At 40.7% G+C, this 24,725-nt stretch overlaps 3 protein-coding genes across 3 annotated transcripts; all 3 read left to right on the top strand.

Moving 5' to 3' along the window:
- Positions 1-1,515: 1,515 nt before the first annotated feature.
- ntan1 (N-terminal asparagine amidase) lies at positions 1,516-5,467 on the top strand. Its single transcript, XM_080029968.1, has 10 exons — positions 1,516-1,731; positions 2,365-2,467; positions 2,744-2,809; positions 2,902-3,010; positions 3,103-3,176; positions 3,265-3,318; positions 3,413-3,466; positions 3,564-3,661; positions 3,869-3,982; positions 4,140-5,467. Exons 1-10 carry the CDS (start codon positions 1,621-1,623, stop codon positions 4,302-4,304), a joined length of 948 nt encoding a protein of 315 aa, XP_079886094.1. The 5' UTR covers positions 1,516-1,620; the 3' UTR covers positions 4,305-5,467.
- A 768-nt stretch (positions 5,468-6,235) lies between these two features.
- On the top strand, positions 6,236-9,891 carry LOC307251485 (mpv17-like protein; the record flags this gene model as incomplete). The annotated part of the gene is made up of 4 exons (XM_080028852.1): positions 6,236-6,539; positions 7,642-7,712; positions 8,089-8,118; positions 9,643-9,891. The coding sequence occupies 4 exons, from the start codon at positions 6,236-6,238 to the stop codon at positions 9,889-9,891; spliced, it is 654 nt and encodes a 217-aa protein (XP_079884978.1).
- Positions 9,892-12,695: 2,804 nt separating this feature from the next.
- bmerb1 (bMERB domain containing 1) lies at positions 12,696-24,594 on the top strand (the record flags this gene model as incomplete). The annotated part of the gene is made up of 6 exons (XM_080029220.1): positions 12,696-12,786; positions 16,196-16,316; positions 18,870-18,943; positions 23,210-23,324; positions 24,176-24,258; positions 24,476-24,594. 6 exons carry the CDS (start codon positions 12,696-12,698, stop codon positions 24,592-24,594), a joined length of 603 nt encoding a protein of 200 aa, XP_079885346.1.
- Between the last annotated feature and the right edge of the window lie 131 nt (positions 24,595-24,725).

Genomic DNA, 24,725 nt, shown 5'->3' with positions numbered 1-24,725 from the left:
ATTTGCTTAATAATGCCTTTAAATTCAGTTTTACCTATATTTATACTTATATCAATTGTGCTTTTTTTGGTAACATCTTTTGCAAGTGTAGTGTATTTCGTTATGACACATTCTAAGATTAATGATAAATCAGGAGATTGTTTAATTACCTACAGAGTTAACTAAGGGGGGCCAGGAGTAGCTCTCGTGGGTATATGTGTGTGCAGGATAGGAATGTGTATTGCTTAGTGGGGGAAGCCGTAGGTGAGATTTCTGTAGGTTACTCAGCATGCACACAAAGGGAGGCTCCGGGGTGACTGTCTTGTAGGGGCAATTTAGGACAGTTTGGTGAAGATCTAACGGCTAGTTTATTGGCCCCTGGCTAAAGGGATTGTCCTACAGTTACTGAATCAGACTTCCCGGCCCCAAATGGTATAGTACCTCCAGGGATTGATTAACACAGATGTCCTCTGGACAGTGTAGGTCAGAGCTAGTTAGGGTCCACCAATCAGGAGTTAGGCGAGGTGGAGCTTACTGACCTAAGGACCAATACACTCACTTAGATTTCAGGTTATAGGCCACCACAATTCAGGAAGAGACAGGTCTTTTAGTATACAGGAACTCTTCATAGCTTTTTGTTGTATGCATGTACCTCTATTAGTTTTTTGGCTACAAACACTTTAACTTTTTATTGGCTTCGTTTTGACTGCAGGATGAGTTTTGTTGTTAAAATAAAAGAATTGTTCCTGAAGACCTCCTCATCTGCCTCAAACTGCGTCTTCTTTCATCAACCCACCACCAACACCGTTTTTCTGAGTAAAGGCCGGAAAATATACTGCACAAGCTTATCTGCCATTTCATTTCCTCTTATCCCAATGTGTGCTGGAACCCATAAAAAAAACACTATAAGCCCCATCATTTGTATTCGGTAGCCTATAATGTTTGTTGATTACCTCAATCAGAATATGGTCTGCTTTCGGAACAGTTGTACTGTAGGCTCTTTAATGCTGAACTGGAATCTGAGCAAATAACTGACCTTGCCTGTTGTCCTCCACCCACTGTAGCCTACTGCCAACAGTATTGCCAGCAGTTCACCTGTATAAACTGAAACCTCATTGTTAACCCTCTTCCCTATTTTCACTTGAAATTCCGGTACAGTAAAAGCTACCCCTACTTTATTACCTGAGTCCTTCGACGCATCTGTATAAATTCGAACATATAGAATTTGTCTATGTACTCCTGTATTAATTGTTTATTTCTGCTTTTGTTTTCTAATAATGATACATCAACTGTAGCATAGGCATCGGTACTCCCTGCCCTTTTTAGCGACGTGCGTTCAACTAGTAATTCTACGTAGCTTCGTCGGTACAGAACGGACACTACGTACAAATGTTCGCTAAAATTAGGAACCTATAGTGAATTTGATTCGTGTAAGCGTTCGCGCTTTTTACCGGTTGGTGGCGGTGTTTGAGAGGGAACCGCTTGTTCGTAGGATAGAAACAACAGTAGAAGAAGAAATCTTTCCAGGAAGTCCTGTGCAAGTAGGTCGTAGATGTCCATGGAGTCACTACGATATGTGCATTACATATGAGATAATGAGAAATATGAAGTTATTGGTCTTTATATTAGCATGTTAACTGGATGTTTTTGAAGTGGAACTTACCGAAGGAAATGCCTTTGTTCATTCAAAATAGAGGAGTTGGTCGCGTAAGCTCGACAGCGGAACTGTTCGACAAATATCCACATTTACAGGTTTGTTTCCTGAAAAGTCCGGCTAAATATAGCCCACTGCCATAACCAGATTACGGTGCTTTTCTATAAGTAGTCAATATATGACAGACTGGAAGTTAAAGCAAGAGACAAAATGTAATCATCGTTACATTTAGAAACTAGACTGACTGGCTGATGGGACGATATCAGGGACGATATAGCAAACTGTCCTGATTGTCTTGTAAGTATTGTGCTTCTGTTATAAAGTGAAACAAAGACGGTACTAAACACCAAAGAAAGTGGAATGAAAGGCACAATATTTCTCACTTAATTTGCAAATGTCTGAAACTTTTGATTACTCCTTTCAGGTTTTTGTGGAAAGTCAGTTTTCATACAATGTTTTTGTTTTTAGTATATATAAAAAGATACGAGTTATGCTACCCTTTCCTTCCCTGTGACAAATATCACACTAAAGAGTGTTGTAAAATAATAATAAAGTAAGATCCCCAAGAAGATGAAGGTTAACAGTCTGTATTGATAGCTGTTAAACTACACGGATTAATAGGCCTATCATTGTGTAAGTGTAATGTGTTTTGGTCTCGTTATTACAAATCAACAAAGCCGAGAGTCAGTCTGGCATTTAAACAAGAAAACATATTTACTGTTTTGCAACAGGAAATCGGAAGAAAGTTTCACTCCAAGCCCCTAGTCGATGTTGACCCTAAGTGCCTCTTGTATGTCCAACAACGAGAATTTGCTGCAACAACACCAGAAGACAGTGAGTAAAGCCTGATCATTGGAAAAGATCAAGTCTTCTCTTTTACCAGCTAAGCCTAAGGGTAGAGTGAATAAAATGGAATTATATTCACGTCTTGCTATGAAAATCTAGAAAAATGTATCCTAAAAATGTAGGAGAATTTGCAGGTATTTACAGTTGGGGGAAATTCTTGACTGGGCAGTTTGTTAATCTCTAAGTACCTCCCAGACAGTATTTCATGTTTATCATTCTGGATCATAATGATAATACATGCTTTTTTGTCTTACTTTACTACAGCCTGTGTTTCAGTAATTGGATCTGATGATGCCACCACCTGCCATTTGGTCGCGCTGCGACACACTGGTAACGTTCATTTCGTCCTATTTTGCCTGTGTACACATAGCCAGGAATTTCATTTTCAATGTCTAATATCCATACATTTTCTTATTTCTTAGGAAGTGGAGCTGTTTGCCTTGCTCACTTAGATGGTTGCAGCACCTGGTCTGAAGTTCCGCTCATTGTGAAAGTCGTCATGTCGCTGAGTAACCTCAGTAAGGAGGGCAGGTATGAAACACACAAACAGATACAGATATAATAAAGCTACACATTCCGTTCACATGTTCCTCATTTCCTCTACTTTGCGGTCCATTACGCAGACTTGAGCTCCATCTCGTCGGGGGATTTAACGATGAGTCAAAAACGTCCCATAAACTCAGCCTTAACATACTGGGTACAGTCTTTAAAGTGTCATGTCTTATTGTAATATTATGATGGCAGCATATGGACTTTATAACACTTGGACTCTGTTCATTCTACAGTAGCATTCCAGAAACAGAAAGAGGACATTCATCTGGAAACATGTTGCATCACAGGTAACTATTAATTTTGACTTGACTACTTTTCTTTAGAGATATTCTACCAGCTATGCCTTCTTCCAATTAACCCTTTTGTTTGCTGTTTTTGTAGAACTGAATGACATTGTTGTTGACGGAAATCACAGGCCTGTAGTATATGGAATAGGTAAGTGATGAACATGGCTATAGAGATAGAAGGATGCAATGCTTTATTTATTGGCTTGTGACCTTATATTATGTTGTGTCATTCTGTTTATGTGCAGGTGTAAATGTTAAAACAGGGGAAGTGTTTCCCTCGTCATTCACTCATAAGGGACCTGCAGAGGAGCTGCGATCAGCAAGGACCTTCACTGGGGGACAGGTAACAATGAAATAATTTTTTTTTGTTTTCTATGTGTATTCTGTGGGATTGTAACCATTAGAATAAGAATGCTGATGTACTCTGTTTCCTATGTTGTTGTTTTATTTAGTAAAACTTAAAGGGCATCTCACGGTTGAGAAACTAAAACAACACCAAATGTAAATTTCATTAATAAAAAAATAAAATAAAAAATGAATTGTCTTCCAGATGGCTAACATATATGACTCAAGTCGAGGTCTTGTTCAAATCGGCCCATGCAAGTGGTCTCCAAATCTGGATATAGCCTTCTGGATGGCACAAGATGATGACACAATTTTAAAGGTATATAGATGTGGAAGTATTAAAGGTTATCTGCTTATTTTTCATGGTTCACCAAAGGCCTCTATTACGTCTCCAACACTGAAAGCGTGAAGAAGTGGTCCAGAAAGTAACGGCAAGCAACATTTGATTTAGCTGTCTCTCTCTCTCTTGTACCTAGTTCCTGTCCACCTCTCCGATGGCTGAGCCAGCACACTTTGTCGAGCACATGAAGTCCACCATCCGGTTCCTTTTAGAACACCCCGACCCTGAGAACCTGTTCCCCGGGGATCAGCCACAGCTCTACCATAGGACTGAGAGAGGGGACTGGGAAAGGGCTGTCTAGTAGTAGAGCCCCACAAGTACAACCTGACTTTTTTTGCCTCTCAGCGCAAAGGATACACTGTGACCCATCCATTCTGTGTTTCTTTTGTTCATCGTGTCTTAAAAAGAAAATAACCCCAGACCTGACTGGACTGGTTTGACCGGCTCTCCTGACTTGTCTGGCTGGTCCAGTAGAAATGGCAGAGGAAGTACAAAGAATTTTGTTCATGCCTGTATCAGTTCATCTTTCCACTCTGGTGAGGTGGTGTGAAGTCTGCATCTTACATCATCTTCTCTGTTGAAGAAAGTCAAGGCCAATGTCCTACTATGCTTGACTGTTTGGATTCTTGAGATAAATTATTGCGTTGTCTTAAGTCCAGTTGAAAGACCATACTTATCATTTTCAAAGGTTTCTAGCCCCAAAACTACAACAACCAACAAGTTCATCTTCTGTCTATTTCCTACCGTGCATGCAACCATTATTCAGTTAATACTAGTTCACCAAAACAACTTACTGATTTCAAATATTATTGATTTGCCTTTATAGTTGTCAGTTAATGTTACTGTCTCACCAGGTAATCAAACAATGCCTATAGATCTCGAGCTAATCTGAAGTCTGAAAACCAATAAATTGCTAAAAACTTAACCATGCTTTGAAAATATATGCACAATATGTAGTTAATGGGCTAAAAGAACATACACCGCATGTATGATACTGAAATGTACAGCCTGAGAGTTACTGTTCAGGAATAAATACCGGTGGGAAACTTGCTGTAACAACAATGAAAAATATATTTATTTTGTTTAAAACTGATGAGTATACTTTTTGCTAAGCTCTACATTGTTGAAGAGTTAAGAAAAGTTTATTTTTCTCTATGAATGCACCTACCTGATGAGCGTGCATTATGATACTTCATCACATACTCTACATAATGCTGTATACTTGGCTATGAATGTGTATGTATGTTATAGGAAACTGCATGTACGTGTACAGTAATCTTCTGCAAGGGATGATAAGGATCCTTTGGAAGAAAATATGGTTTACTAGTCTAGTCTTTTTTGAAAATACTACACTGTATAAGGCCTTTTCATCAGTTGTGTTACTGAAGAGGTTGCAAGGTGCTTAAAGCATTCGGTGCAACTTGTTGCAACTTGTGTATCTGTTGCTTAATAAATGTAAGTTGTCAAATCAAATTTGAAAGGTTTATATTTATTACATGGAGTTCAGCAATTCAATAGAGGAATAGAGGTGTTGCCAACCACCAGACCTAATGCCTTTGGAACACATTGTATTTTTATTGTATGCAGTTTTATTATCTTTCAATGTCTAGAAAAGTGCTAGCCTACATCTTACATTATTATCATTATGATTATTTAACTATTTAGTGGGTATATCACATTATCAAAAAACAGAGTATCCAGATTATCACATTGCTCTGACGGTTTCAGGCTCGCATTGTAGGCTATCTCCATGGATATCTCTCAGTATCTCATTGTAGGCTATCTCCATGGATATCTCTCAGTATCTCATTGGATTGTATTAATTTTCGCTGCGCCCTTCCAACTGTGTAGCCTACTCTGATTTTTTTTCTTCTTTTGACGTAAAAAGGGGCGTAGTAATTTTACGTAGTGAGCGGACCCGGCCGGTGTCAGACTCGCAGTCCCGTGCCGGGTGTTGGATGGTGAACGAATAGCAAGTATCTTACCTGACCTTATATTACTTCATGATATTTATTTTACGAGAAGCAAATACATTTCGTCGCTTCATGAGCTCTTTCCATCGAGTACCCGAGGAAAATGTACAGTGTTTGTGATGCCGCGGAGACCTTCAGCCAGAGATGACGGTTGTGTAATATGACACATTTAGCCGGGTTAACTCACAAATTCAGCTAGGTATTACAATTTTTACGAACGCCATATTGAAGTCGGCTGGCCGTTAATAACTGTTGAATAATGCGAAAGGCGTTTTTGAGACATTTCCGTCGCTACCCGTGGGTCAGCAATGTTACAATGTACGGCGGTCTCTTCGCCGGGGGGGACTTCGTACACCAGTGGCTGACACACAGGGACAACATCGACTGGACACAGACACGGAACGTCGCCGTGGTCGCCTTCAGTTTCCATGGAAACTTCAGTTACTTCTGGATACGGTTCCTGGAGCGGAGGTTTCCCGGGAATTCAGTCAGGATGGTGTTAAAGAAGCTGTTCCTGGACCAGACCACAGCGGCGCCCTTGGCCACCAGTGTCTTCTACACAGGTCAGTGTAGGCGGTGGGCAGGAGAGCCGCGGCTGCACTGTCAGCATGCCGGGCAGTTAATGGTTAACGTCAAAACAGATCGCATAGCTGTAATGTGTAACTCGACCACGTCCTCACTGTGTAGGCTACTCTTCTGTTTAAGTGTAAAGGTCAGCAGTTGTCCCATTTTCTTGTGAAACGAACACAGCAGAGGTCATATGAAAGACATCAATAAGTGGATGTGACACTAAGATAACGTTATCGTGATAGTCTCAGATGAAGAGTGGACCTTTGAACTAGACCAAACATCAGTAGCCTATCATCAGCAGCTCAAGGCTCAAGGATGAGTGGGCTATTAGGCTACCCATGATAACTCATGCCAAGAAATCGTGACACTGTTAAATACACCTTTAATATCCCTATTTTATATAGCCTATAAAAGTTAGTAGTACTTACTATGAGTGGGCTTTCATTCAAACAAGAAAAACAGCTTCATCATACTTATTTAGAACTAGCCTACATGATCTGACGCTATTGAATCCTCGAGCTACCTGACCATAGTGCGCTGAAAATAAATTTTTCAGCACACACACAGTAGGCTACGAACAGGTCAGGAGATATTCACTGATTCTGACAAAAAGGTGATTTCGAAAACTAACCTTCTCCAGAATAGCTGACATTTTATAATAACAATATGCTGATATGAATATGAATATGCTTAACCCCAAACTGCTCCAGGGGCGCTGTACTGCGGCTGACCCTGCGCTCTGACCCCCTCCAAAGTGTGGTAACTTGAGAGGGGATATGCGAAAAGACAAATTTCAATTTAACCAACCATTGACTAATAAAGTAACTTAACTTAACTTAACTTAACTGATAATGTTTTGCTTAGGAGTTTGTTTTAATAGTTGTATCAGTGTTATCAACAACACACTGAGAAATCACAATATAATATTTCCACAGGGATGATTTTTCCTACCACTATAAAAGATGTGTACAAACTGTGTTTGTAGTTTGTTCAAGGTGTGCTTATACTTTGTACAAAACTCCCATCAATCATGTAATTTCCTAGCTGGCAGTCCGAGAATTATTCATTGTCATTTGAATCTTGTTTGTCAATCAGGTGTCAGCTTCTTGGAGGGCAAAGAGGACATCACGGCAGACTGGAGAGAAAAATTCTTCAATACGTACAAGGTGAGTAAGAGCAGACACTGCTTGTCACAGCGTGTTCTTCTTGCTAGCTTCGTGAAGTGCCCTCTACTGAAATAGTGTCAGCTTGGATACTGTGTGTTGTGACAGCTAACATGGGCCGATATCCTAACAGATTGTAGAGTGTCACAGTGCACTCTATACAATCCGAATGTTCAATGTATAAAGAAGAAAGAGAAGAGAGTTTTACTCATTGCTCTCCTTATATCTTACTCCAACATACTATTTCATATCCCTTTCAGTCATTGGTGTTGAAATATGTTTAATTATTTGCCGTCAAAGGTTTCAGCAGTGGCTTTATAATTAACATTTTGTAAATGTATTAATGATTTACGTGCTCTCTGTTTGTCTCTCTTTTCAGACTGGGCTGATGTTCTGGCCATTTATGCAGGTAAATATTAATATCTCAGATGCATAAAATGTTATTTCTTCAACTTTGGGAACAATACGTTGTGTAGAAAACCTAAACTCTAAGGTCTGCCTTCTGGTGATTCTGAGCTGAGAAAAAAAGGAGAAAATGAACAAAGGACAGGCATAAAAAAAGTAATATTTACAAACAATGAAAAGCATAAAGCACAAGAAACTGCTGAAAACATGGTTTACATGTTTCGAAAAAGTCAAACCTGTGGTGCAACCCTTACAATATAAAACCAATCCCAAATATCATATTTACATACAACTGACTAATAAAAGGGCTTTTAAACTGTAGTTCAAATTCCAACCGTTTATCTTTACTACAATAAAGTCTCTGTATGACATCTTACAGCAACACATACATAAAAGTTAAAGGTTCAGTAAAGCCCCTATCTCACTGGGCTGCGACTGCTTGCGACAGGTTGGAGACACAAAATTGCAAGAAAATATGGGAATTAGCGACAATTTTTATTTGCAGTCTCACTGAGTGGGTTCCTCACGACACGTTTGCGAATGTCCTGGCCAAAACTTGCCGGGAGCTAGCATTTATGTCTCGCGAAAATCTGGCGAGCGTTGCACGAACGGAATGGCAGTCTCATTTTTGTCTCAAGTCAGTCGCAAATTAGTTTCATGTCGCCAAACCCTTGCAAAGTTGTCTCACACTTCTCGCATCTTCTGACTCGCGGAGACTAAATTGAGAAGGGTTTGCGACGCGGTCGAGACACTTGCGACGATTCTGAGACTATTTTGAGAGAACATTTGTTTCACAAATTTTTTGAACATGTTCAAAATTCAAGCGACAGGACTGCGAGGCTCTGCGACTCATGCGAGGTAATTGAGACCCCCGCAAACGTTTCAAGATAGTTAAGAGACTCCCTCGCGAATGCAGTCTCCAACTTGTCGCAAACAGTCGCAGCCCAGTGAGATAGGGGCTTAAGCGGAATGGTCAGTTTAGCTAACTTCCTGTCACTGACTGCAGTTAGCAGTCCCCTCCCTCGTCCCCACGTCACCACATTAATGCACTGCGGTTTTCAATCAGCGAGTTATCTAGCATCATCTAAGATAGGCAAGAGTGATAAAACATGATAAAAACCATCAAAACGGACATTGGGAAGGATTTTTACCTGCTCCGCCATTGTAGGCGCATAAACATTCACCAATCAGTCGCTCTGCGCGTGCACCGGCAGTGAGACGGGTGCCGGTTTGTAGCGTTCTCTCCTCTGATTGGATATGAGTTTCGGGATCCCCGAAAAGTTTATTTGCCGATTACATGCAGAGCGGGTGACTGAGAGATCGGCTTTATGAAACGCGCACACTATGTAAGTGATCACTGTAAGAATAAAGAGCGATTTAACACTTATATTCACATAAATAAATCTCTTACTTCACCTTTAACTACTTACTACTAACCAAATAATCCATTGAAATCATTTTCATGTATAACATGTTATGTACCATACCATTACAAAGATATAAATACATTGTAATCTGTCTCCCTTAGCTTCTGAACTTTGCCTTCATCCCTGTGTACGTGCGGACCACCTTCACTGGCTGTTGTGCTTTCTTCTGGGCCACCTTCCTTTGCTTCTCACGTCAGGAAGGTGACGGTACGGCTGGTGCTGCTCTGACATGGCTGTTCCCCCAGAAAGAGGCTGAAGCACAATCAATTAAGCAGGAAGGAGAACCTAAGGAGAAGATAGAAGCACCCAAAGAGGCAACAGTACCAGCTTTCAAACCTACTCAGAAGTGAAGTATTTAGAATCAGCCATTGTACCAAAAGCTGGACAAAGCCTACCAAGACACGGTCGTGGTCTGAACATGAGACAGCTGGTTTGCTAGACAACAGTCCTGTCTGCAGTTGCAGCGTGGTGAAGCTGTAAGGTGCTTTTATAAACACAGCATCCAGTTAAATGAAATGTACGTACAGTATATTTTTCAATAGCCACACAGCACATCACCTCTGTGGGAAAATGTGAGTCAGTCCTACTTTTCCATCCGACAGTGAACTATCACCATACTGTATTTCCCATCTGTTTTGTATTTTTGTATTTATAAATGCAGTCTCTCACATGTGGAACTAGAACGTTCCCTTATCCCTGGACCATGCCTAATGATATTGCAATGTTTTATAAGGATATGCCATTGATTTACATCTAAATGAGAATTTGGAATGGAATTGGAAATACTTATTTTTCACAATGTGGAGTGGCAGCTAACTAGGGGACATTTCTTAATATCTAAAAATCACTCTAAAATGTCTCAATATTTAAAAAACACTCTATTTCTTAGACTGTTATCTGAAATGGCAGATGAGTGCCTCATCTCAAAGTACTATCTGCTCTGGTTCCAGTTAACACTATGGTTCAAGAATTGCCAATTGCAGATGCACACAGGTACAAATAAATATATATATATATATATTATATTATATTCTAGAGTATATATATTCAGTTTGTTGTTAATGTACAGTTAGGTACTAGCTACTATAAATAAGGACCATAATGAGCTGACCAGACAGGAGGTACAGCCTAACAAATAGTTCAAGCAACAGAATGTACACTAAAAACACAAAATACATATCTGAAAATAATTATTTAAATTAATATATTAAAAACCTTTTTTACTTAACATCTAAATATTGTGATACTACTGAAGATGACACTCATTTTGTCTAATGCCTGATGAAGGATGTTTCAGAAATTAATTTACTTGAATGTGTAAATGCTGCCTGCCTTTTGTCGTACTTTCTGTTAATGTAATGCTGTGTCGTGCTCGCCATCGTCTCTCTTTGCACCATTTCCTACATTTTAAATACATTATTTGTTATTCTAACCTCATAGTGAAACTGTTACATTATAGGTGCCCTTGCCTGCGGAGACTCTTGGAATGTAATGTCAGATTCCTTTGCCAAGCAGTTTTCTATAGTCGTCATTAGAGTGCATATCATAAGAGCTGCTATTCCTATATGTAGAATTTAACAGGTTTAGAGCAACTTTCTCTCTCCTGCTTCTAGCAGATGATTAACACTTGTGTTCCCGCGTTATCACTGACGTTCCTGGTGTCACAGGGAGATATGTCTATTTGTGTTCTAATTAGCATATGCAAGAGACACAGAGTGATTATATTATTTGATCCTTCTCACAGAAATGAGTTCATGTGAATAACATATTAATTCAACTACAGTATTTGAATTGTGGTACAGAAAAACAATGTAGCCACTGCCGAAGTTGCATCCCTAAATATAATGATTAATTAATATTAGTGTCAGTATTAGAGTGTTTGTTTCTGATTATTGTTTGTCTGCAGATGTGCTTAACTGGAAATGAAAGTCAGACCAATGACTCAGCGTGTTCATATCAGCTACTGGAGCATGTGTAATATCACTTGCTTATTCAAAGATTGGTTTGACACTTCAGCAAAGTCTGAAATGTCTCTATCAACTATTGTTTGACTGGCTTTGAAATCAACAAGAACTACACATTGTATCAAACTGTAGTGTATCGAAACAATGATTTGATCACATTTTGCACTTTAGCTGCACCATCTGTGTTAGAGACACATCTTATTTATTGTGGAATAAATTCATAACATCCCATTCATCCTTTGTGCAAGTGATTACTGAGCATCTTCAGCTATGGCAACACTTAAACACTTAAATCCAGAATTGTATATTGTAAAAAGCACCCAGAGTTTGCTTCCTATGCGTACAGGTGATCTAAAATATTACCTACAGTATTTTGCTATCAGGGGTGCATCCTGGGTGTGTTTTTGCTTGTGTTCAGACAGAAATATTACTCACCACTCTGCATTACTCATCGTTTAGATGCAGCTCTGTCCCTATCTCTTGTGGGAATATGTTGAGCACAACATGTACTTTGAAAGGCTCCTGCATGGCTTGTGTTTACTCTCTCTCTACCTGCCTTTACTTTAATTATGAAGCATTAGAAGCCTATCATTAATTAATCTGTCTTATATAGTGTAATAGACATACCCCTCCCTTAATGTGGAAACACCTGCCTCTTAAGTTAACCTTTGACAGGAGGTAGCCTACTGTATGTCTGTCTGCCAAATACCAACTAGCAACTTCATAGAAGAAGAAATGCTGTGAAGAGCTATTGTGCCCTGCTAGCTTTTTATTCCTTGATTAATAAATGAATACATGAAAATAGCCAGGCTATATTCAGGCAGAGGTTGGAGCATATTTGAATATACCGGAAAACAAAGTATTGGATAGGCTGTCAAAAACTCCACTGCAACTGTGAGCCTCTTGTGTTATTTTTAACGTTATCTCGGTGCCAGTGGGTGTCTCCCAAGTCTTCACATCCCTGCTCGCACTGCGCATGCTCCCTGTATCCTCACCTCCATCTACACACGTCGAGGGACTTGAAAGCTTGAATAAAGATGCTCAGCCTCTCGGGTCGCCGGAGCCTTGTCGTCACCGGGTGATACTGAATTATCTTGAAGGAAGGCACGCGTAGGGACGGTGTACATTTATCTGAAGGAACAGACTGCTTTTAACGTTTGTTCACGCGCGCGGGCTTCTCAACCGGCGAAATGGAATTGAAGAAATCTATTTCAGACACCGAGCGCGCGCTCAGGAGCTACGGCGCTGTGTCGGAAACAACGGCATGGACAACCGACAAAGGTGAGCTTCACGCATTAGAATATGTTTCATTTTTTTTTATCGTATCGTGGTCAGGAGTTGCAGGCAGCAAGCTATGATCTCAGGTAGGCTACCACAGCCTATATGTTAGACTTTGTGAGAGCCTCTTTTATAGACAGTCTATGGCAGTCAGCGATGAAAGGGTGCGTGACTCACAAAGGTTTGGGATGTACAGTGTAGTAGGCTATCAATAGCGCTGCCTCTGTGCTATGGCCTATCAATCCCCTACATGGGGTAGGCCTATTGCATTGGTTGTGAATGAATTGGGAAAGAGGAATATACCAGATATACAAACACACTACAGTAGGCTATTGGCTACTCTTGTTGTGCTCATTTGATTTGAGCTGATGCAGGATCAAGAGCACAAGCAGCTATCAGTCAGAACCCTTTGCTCTGCAATAGCTTATTTAAAAAATATTTGAATATTTATAGAAAATGAGAGCAAGTTGACAGTTTGCAGTATGTCTCACTTTTATTGATTAATTTCAAAGATCACTTTAAATTGTGCAGGGAGCAAAACAAAAGACGACAACGATAAAAGTGTCTACAACAACAAAGGTTGTAGTGATTTCTGAAGCCTCAGAACTGACTATGAAGTTGAACATGAGACACCATCACACATCTTAAGTTGCAGGGCTACTGATTTTAAGGTTTCCATTATTTTTCCTTCGTGTATTTTATTTGTTTCTTATTTAGGCCTGTAACCAGCCATTATTTCCTCCGTTAACCAATTGGCCATTTGGTCTGTAAAACCTAATGTGACCTCTTTACATTTTTCAAACCACAGTCCAACAGCCAGTCCTGAGTAAAGCAGACAAAAGAGTCTCACTTTGAAGAAGCGGAAATCAGAGGTTTGCATTTTGATTGAAGCACGACAAAAAATGACAATTCAATTGCTCTCAACTGGCTTATCAATTATTGCACTATTCATAATTTCTGCTCTAAGCAATACCACAAACAACAGCCTAAGAAAATGACCATGGAGCTGAAAAAAGACAGGTCCTATATAATCAAAGTCAGAATTATAAGGGGACAGAGGCAGCGGAGTGATAACATTATTTCCGTATGTGTGTGTGTCCTGGTCGGTTCCAGAGAGGATAACTCACTCAATCACCAGAGAGCAGGCGCTGGAGAAATGTACAGATTAAGTCAGAGAAGAAGACGAAAATATGCAGAGATTATTTTTAGACACAGATCCAGTCACTGCTCGCCCTCTCTCCGTCTACCACAACGAGCACACGTTACATACAGCAACAAGGTAAAGCAGCAGAGCAAACCCACAACTCACTTTGTTCCTAAAACAATCTTGAATTTCTTTTTATATTGTGCTCACGTACTGAATCTTTTATTTTTGGAGGAGGGTGGAGGTTTTTCCAGAGGCAGCAGCAGAGTAAATATTCCCAGTGTGTCTGCAGGAGGTGTCAGGGCCGTCTGCAGGTGATGACATTTCCCCGTTGTCGAGCCCCCTGTTGCCACGATCATTCCTCATTAAATGATATAATGCTAAAGAACACTGATGAGCCAGAAGGTTTGAATGAAGCAGGGCTAATTCAGGCTGATTAATTATATGTGCGAGGAGGAAGACTTGTTTACATTTGCAGTTGATACCAGGAGGTATGCTTTGGTGTGTTGTGTTGGCCTGAAATTACAGAGATTACCTCATCTTTCCCTGGTGGACAAGCCACATTTAATTAGGAAGCTTCAAAGCTTGTTCATTCCCTGTTATGTTTTTTAATGTTTTCTTTCTTTGAGTGTGTGTGTGTGTGTGTGTGTGTGTGTGTGTGTGTGTGTGTGTGTGTGTGTGTGTGTGTGTGTGTGTGTGCATGTGTATGTGTGTATGTTTGTGTGTGTCTTAGCCTATTCAGACAAGCGTGTGCTGACGAGCTGGCGTTTTGCCATTTAGACTTGCGTGCAACCAGGTGTTATTGATGGTGAGCATGTGGCTGTGAGTGAGAAGGATGAGTGTGTAAAGAAAAAAAACAAGACAGAGAGAATCCAGGGAGATCAAGAAAACAACTTTTATCAAACTTTAGAGGCCTTCCATGGCATGAAGTTTGATTTTGTCATCAGTGTATTTTGTCAGCAGACTGACTGGGTGATGATTCAATCTCTGGGTGGCACAAACTAAGCTGGCCCTGCTGTGCGGTCTTCTGTCTGCTGTGGTGAGTCAGCTCTGTGCTCAGCAGGCATCCATGAAAAGTACCACGAACGCAGCAAGACTGCAGTCTCACATTGCTGCAGGGGGACAAATAGCTGATCTAGTGCGCTAATGTTGCAACTAAGACACATTATCATGTGTCACACTTGACAGCTCAGGATTAAAGTGGCTTGTTTATTGTGGACTGAGGCTATTGTCCTGTACAGTGTTTATAAAGATAGAAATGGATAGATAAGATTATTCCTCAATGTTTTTTCAATGTTAGGCCTCCATAACGAGGAGCTTGTCAGGAAGAGATTTGTGATGGGAGCTAACATTTAGACCCTGAGAACCCTGGATACACTTCTCAAAGTGCAACTTGTTTGGTAAATGTCCACACCTCCAGTCTGTAAATAATATGCGTTCTGTCAAAAAAGTTGAACAAAAAAAACTGAGATGGACCTGTTGATGATGAGTGACAACATTGGGAAAACTCCACCAAAGCCTCCACATGTCCCATTGGTAGATTGCTACTTTAATGATTTGCAATAAGAGTCAGAGATGGGAGTACTAGAAGAAAGGAAGTTGTATGAAGTGCAACAAAGATGCTGGAGAGGAGGAAACCAGGACAACTTGCCACACACACAACCCACTTCAAACTGAACAGTTGGCTATGTTTGAGGAACAGAGGTCAGGGTCACAGCATTTGCAGTGGCCAGTGCAATAAGTGTATTGTGACCGATGTTAAAGGTGTGAGGCCGACGGTCAGGAGTAACCTAATCAGCAAGAAGCCACAGCTTTGATCCATGTGAGAATGAAGATATTTATTCTCTCTCCTGCATCATCACGGAACGCCGTTATGTGCGTCTGAAGCACTGCTGCGTTCATGCCAAACTGTCTATCACACAAACTGCTCTCGTTCCAAATATCCTGTTCTTGCTTGGCTGACGTCAGGTGACTACGTCAGAGGGAGAAGGGGTCAAAAATGTGTGTGCCACTGCCGAAATGATGACGCTGTATGGGTATGAGTGTTTCAAGGATAGAAAAAACTGAAAATCAGTAACACTTGGATGGACGTGTCACATGAAATCATTGGCAAACTAAATTATGATTAACATTTCAAATCAGATGCAGGCTTTTTGCTACTGGAATCCGTGACCCTGAGATGTTAGATTTTTCTTTAAAATCGCCTCCACAATCTGTTGTTATTCCTACTTTTTCCTTCTTACTCAGTTCGTCCCCCTCTCCCTCCAGGTCAGTCAGATGTGTCCATGGCAGAGAGCACCATGGATCCAGAGGTGATCGAGGTGGAGATGGCTCGGATCCAGCGCCTGCGAGAGGTCCTGGTACGCCGCGAGTCGGAGCTGCGCTTCATGTGAGTCGCTAAATAGCCAATTACGGCGTTTCTGTATCACTGAACATAATAAAGTGTGACAAAGATACGCCGTCATAACACTTTCTACTGCTGTCCTCACTGCAAAACATTGTTTCCTAATATTAAAACTATAATATCTCGTGTTCTTTTGTTCGGATGTATGGAAGGTAAAAAAATAAAAGATGACTGGAAAAAAGTTTCAGAGTTCTCAGGTGTTGTTTAATGAAGTGAGATCACAGAACAGCGTATGCAGAAGTCAGAGACAGACAAAAAAAAGTCATGAGCCTTTTTCGACAGCAAGGCTTTTTAACTATATCTTGACAAAGTCTATTGATTGGTCTATCTTGTTGTCTTGTATCTTCTCGTCCAATCCTCTTCTTCTTCGCTCTTGACCTGAGCTATGCCGAAACGTAGAATTATGCTCCTGGCCTTGAACGTAACTTGTATCTATGGTTTGGTCAGCTGAGTCAGGAAAATACAGTAGGCCTTTGTTTAAGATAGATACATCTCACTGTTCTTAGCCTCGTTATTCTGTGAAAAACATCTATAAAACTTACAAGAAGTTTTGTGCTATTTCCCTCCCTTCCAACTGTCCCTGCTCCAGGGCCTGAAATAAGAACATTTTAGATCACATGTTATGAATGTATCGATTGTTCAGTTGATTATATAAGAGTAAATGTAATTAACATATGGTTGTCTATAACATCATATGATATTGGAAATATATTTTTCTTACACTAAGGATACAAGTCGACGGTTTCAAGACCGATCGATAATGAGAGCTGCAGTCCATTTGTTCATTGATTATGCAGAGAGCTGGACATGCCAATAACGACTGAATTTGTCAGCAGGATTAACTCATTGGCTCAACATTAACTTTGAGGATTATGAATTAGTGTTTGTGATCACATGCTTTCTTTATTTCCTCTCTGTTTATTCCCTCGCTTTCTTCATCATGGGCATGTTGTGTCTGTATCTTGAGTCATACTTGTTGTTCAAAATTGTAGCAATGCATTTTGTAAATAAAAGTACAGCTCAATATAGACCAACACAATAATAGTTCAACAGTCTCTCCATGTATTTCCATTGTTCATTCATGCCAACAGTCATGATGAATAGATGGATATCCAGCAAAAAAGGTTTTTTTCATACAGCGTGTTTGTAAGTAGGAGTTATGATAAGAGCTTGATGCTTGTGTTGGAAATTATACAGAGGCAGTAGAATTCGCTGTCAAATACAAATATAAGATAAGTAATAGTAAGCAACTGACACCATTAAATGCTTAATGTCAACCAACTAAAGCCGAGCAAAGGAATGATAAATACCTATATTAAAATAGCGTTTTTGCTGCCACACTGCTTATTGCTTGTGTGACTCAAGATGGCACATACACACACACACACACACACACACACACACACACACACACACACACACACACACACACACACACACACACACACACACACACACACACACACACACACACACACACACACAAACACACAAACAAACTAGCAGATGGAGTGTCAGAGTGCAGAAGCTGCTGGAATACACAGATAGCATTGAGAGAGTGAAACACAAGGCGGGCCGAGGGAGAAAAAAAGACAGAAGCTTAAGGGAGGGGTCAAGGGGGAGAAAGAGAGACAGAGAGAGAGAGAAAGAGAAAGAGAAAGAGAAAGAGAAAGAGAGAGAGAGAGTGTGGAGGGAGGTGTAATGCGGAGCAACGGAGATACTACATGCGGAGGAAGGAGGAGGAGGATCAGCCATGGATGAGTCATCGGCCTGATCTATCACAGGCGACAAATTATTATTGTGAGTGTGGTAGCTGTCACTTCTCTGCAGCGTGGATTTAGAGATGAAGACAGGGGGGAAATGTCAAAGCCCCGATGTTGAGACGTCAGGACTGCGAGGAAGAGGTCCGAGAGCAGCGTGGGTTGATTTACGCTGCATGCTCTCCATTGGCACACACTTTGCTGATGTTTGTGACATCGGGGCCCCCAGGCACATTTTTCTTTTTTTTACGTATAATTTAAAAAAGATGATTCAATATGCATTTTTGTAGGACTTAGAAATATGTAGAATATGACATTATAAATACCTAAAAATAGATTCCATTAAATGAGTGAAATCCCTTACAATATCCTCAAATCCCCTCAAAAAGAACACAGTTGAACTCTGTTAAATGAAAAGCTCATTTTCTTTTCAGGAAAATGGAACAAAATCAAACATGGGATGTGCAAATGTTGTTGGGTTCACCATAACACAAAGGAAGGCTACAAACAAGTTGCAACAGCTTAGCTCAATTCGTGTTGTATATAATTAAGGAAATGAATCTCTGTGATCTGGAAATTTATAGCATTTTTCAGACATACAATTGGTGCCTGACAGACATCATTTTATACTGTAGATGCATCTCTGTCGGCTTTTCTTCCAGGGTTCACTCTGTGTAACGTCATTTCAAGTGGAAGCAGCTAACCAAATCTGTCATTCTTCAATCTGATGGAAGCCAGTGATTTACCATTTTTTCTTTTTCTCATGTGTTCCCTATAGGATGGATGACATTCAGCTCTGCAAAGACATCATGAGTTTGAAGCAGGAGCTGAGACAGATTGTCACAGTACCAGGTACAGTTTAAAAAGAAAAAGTATACACACCGTAAAACAATCTGTCTTCTGTCTTTTACAGCTGTAAGTATATCAGGAAATAAAGGAGGTTCACAATTGATGATCCGTGTGGAAAAGTGTCAGTACCCCCCCGTTTGGCTTCTTGGCAGAAAGTGCCTCTGGGCCATAACCTTAGCACACGTCACATTGATGTATTGGAAGTGTCGTTCCTTCAACTAGACAGGATTGATAGCAGGTTTCTGTTTTGTGGATTGAGATATAAACATGCACAGACAAACACATATGAATCATCAATGTGCAGGCAATACGAGCTGAGGGAAGCTTTCCAGGGGAGGTGTCTAAAATGCATTTCAGTAAACACTCATTAGAGTACTGTAGGTTTAACTCCATGCTCCTTTCCAACCTTGTCTGTAGCTGAAAGGCAGTGGGAATGTGCCTGGAGAGGTTCACTGATGACAGATCCATCTAATGTAGTAACACATACATGAAGACCATACGGAGAACCTGGCAACAATAAGAAAACACGCCTCCTCAGTGTGCATTTACTGTACATCATGTGGAGGTCTGTGTTTGTGTGTGTCCTTGAACACGACACCGGCCCCTCCTGCACACACACACACACACACGCACACGCACACACACACACACACACACACACACACACACACACACACACACACACACGGACACAGACACACACACAGACACACACACACACACACACACACACACACACACGGACACAGACATTTGGCAGCTGCTTTTGAAAAACGAATAAGCGACCTGTCAATCACAGCAGGTTTTTTTTAACCACAATCCTGTGGACAAAATAACAGAAACGCCTGACAATGCACCAGTCCTGCAGTAAATCCTAGTGTTGTGTCGTTTATGTCTAAATGAATGCTGTCAGAGCGCCTTCGATTTACTTCTGTGGGCATTTCTGGAAATCTTAATTTGTTGTTGTTGTTCTTTCAAAGTTTTTTTTTATTAAATGACAGAATTGCAAAGCAATTGCAGTACAATGGATTATACATTTTTTTCCCTTTTTTTCCCCTAACATACCCCACCAGTATCCCACCCTCACACCCAATTACAAACAATCCTGCATAAGGAAATTAGTACACAAAATAATACATACATGTTAAAAATGGCAGAAATGAAAAACACATTTTAAGAAATAAAAATAAATAATCAATATGAAACAAAACACATAAATAAATAAAATTGAATTAAATAAAAGAGGGGAGGGGGTAGCTACTCTTCTAATGTTGTAGTTGGCTTCTAAAAATAATTTAAGAAGGGGCGCCATATTTTGTAAAATGTATTCTCAGATCCCTGGGTAATGTAACGTATTTTCTCTAGATTCATACATGACATAATGTCTCTAATCCAATGTGAGTGGGAAGGAGGAGCAGGATCTTTCCACTTGAGTAAGATAACCCTACGAGCAAGTAATGAGGTAAAGGCCAGTACCTTCAGCTTCACTTTAGGCAAGCCCGAATTTGGAGCAATGCCAAAAATCGCAGTAAAAGGGTTCGGCTCAATTTGATGCTGAAATACTTCAGAAATTGTTTGAAAAACTGATGTCCAGAACTCAGTCAAGGTGGGACACAACCAGTACATGTGAAAGAGTGACGCTGGTACGCTCTTACAGCTATCACAGGTCGGGTCTACATCGGGGAACATACGAGCTAATTTAGTTTTAGATATGTGGATACGATGTACTACTTTAAATTGCACAAGAGCATGTCGTGCGCACATGGAGGTAGAGTGTATCCGATCCAGGACTGAATCCAATTTGTTGTTGTTGATTAGATTCAGAGCTGTAGCCACTGGCATTTTAAATATTGTGAGTGCATGACTCATCCCAACTCTCAAACACTTGTCTTGGTTATCACAAAAAGAAAGTTGACAAGGCAATCCCAATGTAAAGCGATCCATGTAACTTTTGCTGAACAGCAGTAACCGTGGCTACAAGTAGTGGCATAAGTCTTAAAGTCTGAAGAGAGCTGACTCAATATTACATGTCAAATGTATCCTGTGGAGTTTTTGACTTGTGGTAGTGCTATATGGAGCAGTTTTCTATTCACGAGTGGGAGATTTGTTTGTCATGCGTGTGCAAAAAAACCCACTGGTTGCTTCATATAATGACAGGTCGCAGTAATGATACACATGCTGAGTTCCAATACCCATAGGCGACTTCCCTGCTAGTTAGTATGACAGAAATATATTTGTGATCTCCCAAATACATGTGGTCAAATGCAGCATGCAGTAAAATACCCAGATGCCCTCTTACATCAGGCTGTATTTTTAGTTTTGAATTTATGTGGCGATATGTGTAGTATAATAAAATGATACAGGATGCAAAAACAGCTTTAAAGAAGATTGCTAGAACAACATGGAGGTAAACTATGCTAAATATAACATTCTTTAAGTATCAGCTTTCCAGGTTTTTAGGGAAAGAGGACACACTTTCAAAACATATGTTAGAGATCCGGACAACACATACAGTGTTATGGTGTGTAACAATGAAGGTAAATATCAGTTTTGTTTGTCCACAAGAAAGCTCCACATGGTTGCTTGATTGGCTAGCATCAGCCACAATACGCTACTGGTCATACCAGACCAAATAAATAGTGTTTTTAGTTGAATAAGGGTACGTTTTATCACCTATGAATTAAACTAATACATCATGAGAGAAAACTTGATATTTTCTCATTCAAAATGTACATAGTCTATAGATTTTGTACGCTTATAGGTTCACTTACACACATACACCTTTATCACACATCAGTACAAGGATTAAGGAAAACAATGGGAATGTCTTTTCATATGTCATGTATTCATTTTACTTTGACATTTTCTCTAAAATGCTTGGATTAAAATACAAAAGAATATCCACCAGTTGTTTGTAATTGTAGGATGAATACGTCCCCACAGGTTGATAAATGCAAATTCTCTGAAAAAAAATCCAGAGGATGTGACCTCACCGTCCTCAATGATAGCTTCGGCTGTGATCGGATTGTATTATATTGTAAAGCCTCCCCATTATGTGTCCGCCCTCTACACATTAGGGATCAGTGGTCACACAAACTGCACACTGTCACACTAAATCCACCCCTTGTTGACATTCCCATAAGCCAGTGGGGCCTCATGTGTGCAGTTGTTGGTGGGTCTTTGCAGCAGATTGCATCACTCCAGCACAATGTGTCACGTGACAAACAGACCCTGCCGCCTCTCCAGCTTCTGTGACATTGGACTTTCAACATTGCAGCCATGTGCCCCTCAGATTGTTTCGGCCCCTGGGGGGATACACACTTTATTTCCGGTTGGGAGAAAGAGCTGATGTTTCCAGTCGTTATTCAAACCCTTTTTCCCACCTAGACTAGTTACCAGCAGTGTCATAAACCTACCTTGTGTGTGTGTGTGTGTGTGTGTGTGTGTGTGTGTGTGTGTGTGTGTGTGTGTGTGTGTGTGTGTGTGTGTCTGTCTGTTTGTCAGTCGGTGTGTGTGTGTGTGTGTGTGTGTGCGCATTTTGTTTAGGTCTGTTTGTGTGTCTCTTGTGCTCTCCTTTGGAGTGTGAAGGTTAGGAGTGCGAGACAAAGCAAAGATAATGTTGCGTTCATGGATCTCTGACTGTGAATGCAAATGACTTTGCCAAATGAAACAGAAAACGGTGCTCTATAGCAGTCAGCCATTCTGGAGAACGCTTCTTGTCGAAATCACTTTTTCTCAAAATCAGTGAACTTCTCCTCACGATGCGGTCTTTCCATACTGTGTGTGCGCTGAAAAAGAAATCTAGTGTTAATACACAGCCTAGGCTCTGTAAACGGGTACATTGCTACATATGGTGGGCCCCCTTCGTTTACCAATCTACAGAGCCTAGGCTGTGTATTCACACAATATTTATTTTTGGCGCGCACACACAGTACGTACAGGTAGTAGATTGTGAAAAGGTATTCTCTGATTTTGAAAGAAAGGAATTTTGACAACATGTGTTCTCCAGAATTGTTGACTCCACCTTATTTGTTACAAGTTATACATGAGGGGAGACATAAGTTTGTTTTTGCGGCGAGATGTGAGCCACCTGACTTTGCTCTAAGGTCTCTGTTGAGAGTCAGGACACTATTCCCGTATTTATACGAGCAAATAAAACATAAAAGATTCAGTTCAGTCTGCCTGGCTGTCAGTCTAGCCAGCATCTACAGTATATTCATTTGCTTTGGGATGTTCTTTTGTTCATTTTCCTTCTTCCTTTCCCCCCAGAGAAAGAAAAAAACAAGAAGCAGAGGCAGCGGGAAGAGGAGCTGATCCTGAAGATCCATAAACTGGTGCAGAAGAGGGATTTCCTGGTCGACGATGCTGAGGTGGAGAGATTAAGGTAGAGCGCGCCTCTATACAGGCACACACATCCAGGTTAATATCCAGTATGGTTTCTGCGGGAGCCGACCGACGGTTTGTTCACAGTGTTGAACTGCATCCACTGTTTATCTTTTTTAAATCTGATAAACATACGGCGGACAGCGGGAGGGGACTCATTAGAGTAAATGTGATCACGACTGAAGGCAGGGGACAGGGTCAATTCATCATCACAGTACTGCCTGCTGTGGTGTGTGTGTGTGTGTGTGTGTGTGTGTGTTTGTGTGTGTGCTGACCGTGTCTCTGCACTATCATTTTCTACTTCCTCCCCCATCTTCCCCCATAGATAACCCCACAGTGTGTGACACAGAGAAAACTATCAGATAGAAAAATGTTGTCAAATCAAAGGCTTGTACACTGGCTGAGAAAATGGTGAAGTATTTCACAGCAACTCCAAAGGTTAGCTTTGAAAGCGGACCATCTAATATGCTTTTGGCCTGAGTTGTTGTTAACTGGACAATTCTGAATTGTCCACTTATTCTGGCTACCATCATTAAGAAAGTTCTGGGTTCAATAAAGGATTTTTGTCTTGGCAGGCCTACTTTTTAAAGAAGCCATATTGATAGGTAGGAACAATACCAGGACCTTGAAATTGAAGCAGCTGAAAGGAATTGAGCCATCATTCATTTCTTTATTTACACCTGTACTTTATGTGATATGTCAAAATATCTGATGGATGTCTGTTAAAAGGGTGTATTATGGGGCATAAAAAGTGGTGAGGCTAGAGAGCTAGTAATAGAAATAGGCTTCATAAGGTGTATATGATTGCATTGTATTCAAATGGCTGACTATGTGACTTTACCTCACACTCAGGGAGCAAGAGGAGGACAAAGAGATGGCTGAGTTCCTCAGACTGAAGCTGATACCCCTGGAAAAGAAGCTCAAAGTCGCACAAAGTGAGTGACCACATCAGAAAAACAGTGCACAACACACACACACACACACACACACACACACACACACACACACACACACACACACACACACACACACACACACACACACACACACACACACACACACACACACACACACACACATTCAGAGAGGGCGATGGAGTATTGTTCACTTTCACGGTGTGATGACCTCTTTTCCCTTTTTCTTCACGACCAGATCCTCCAAAGCCCAAGAGACAAATCCCGGAGCCACCTCCCAACAAACCATCCATCACCAAGTCAGGAGTGGCCATCATTAAGGACTGCTGTGGAGCCACCCAGTGTGCAGTGATGTAACCTGACCTATATATGACCCACATCCAGTATATCACATACAACTCATGTCACATGTCATGCCATACATCACTTCTGGTGACTCGGAGAATCCCATTTTAGCTGTTTGTTCCCTCGAAACTTGATCAGGAATC

The sequence above is a fragment of the Ammodytes marinus genome (genome assembly GCF_949987685.1).
Source record: "Ammodytes marinus genome assembly, chromosome: 6".
Classification (NCBI taxonomy): Eukaryota; Metazoa; Chordata; class Actinopteri; order Uranoscopiformes; family Ammodytidae; genus Ammodytes; species Ammodytes marinus.
The sequence above is the reverse complement of the archived record's forward strand: the minus strand, read 5'-3'. Positions and strand labels throughout refer to the sequence as shown.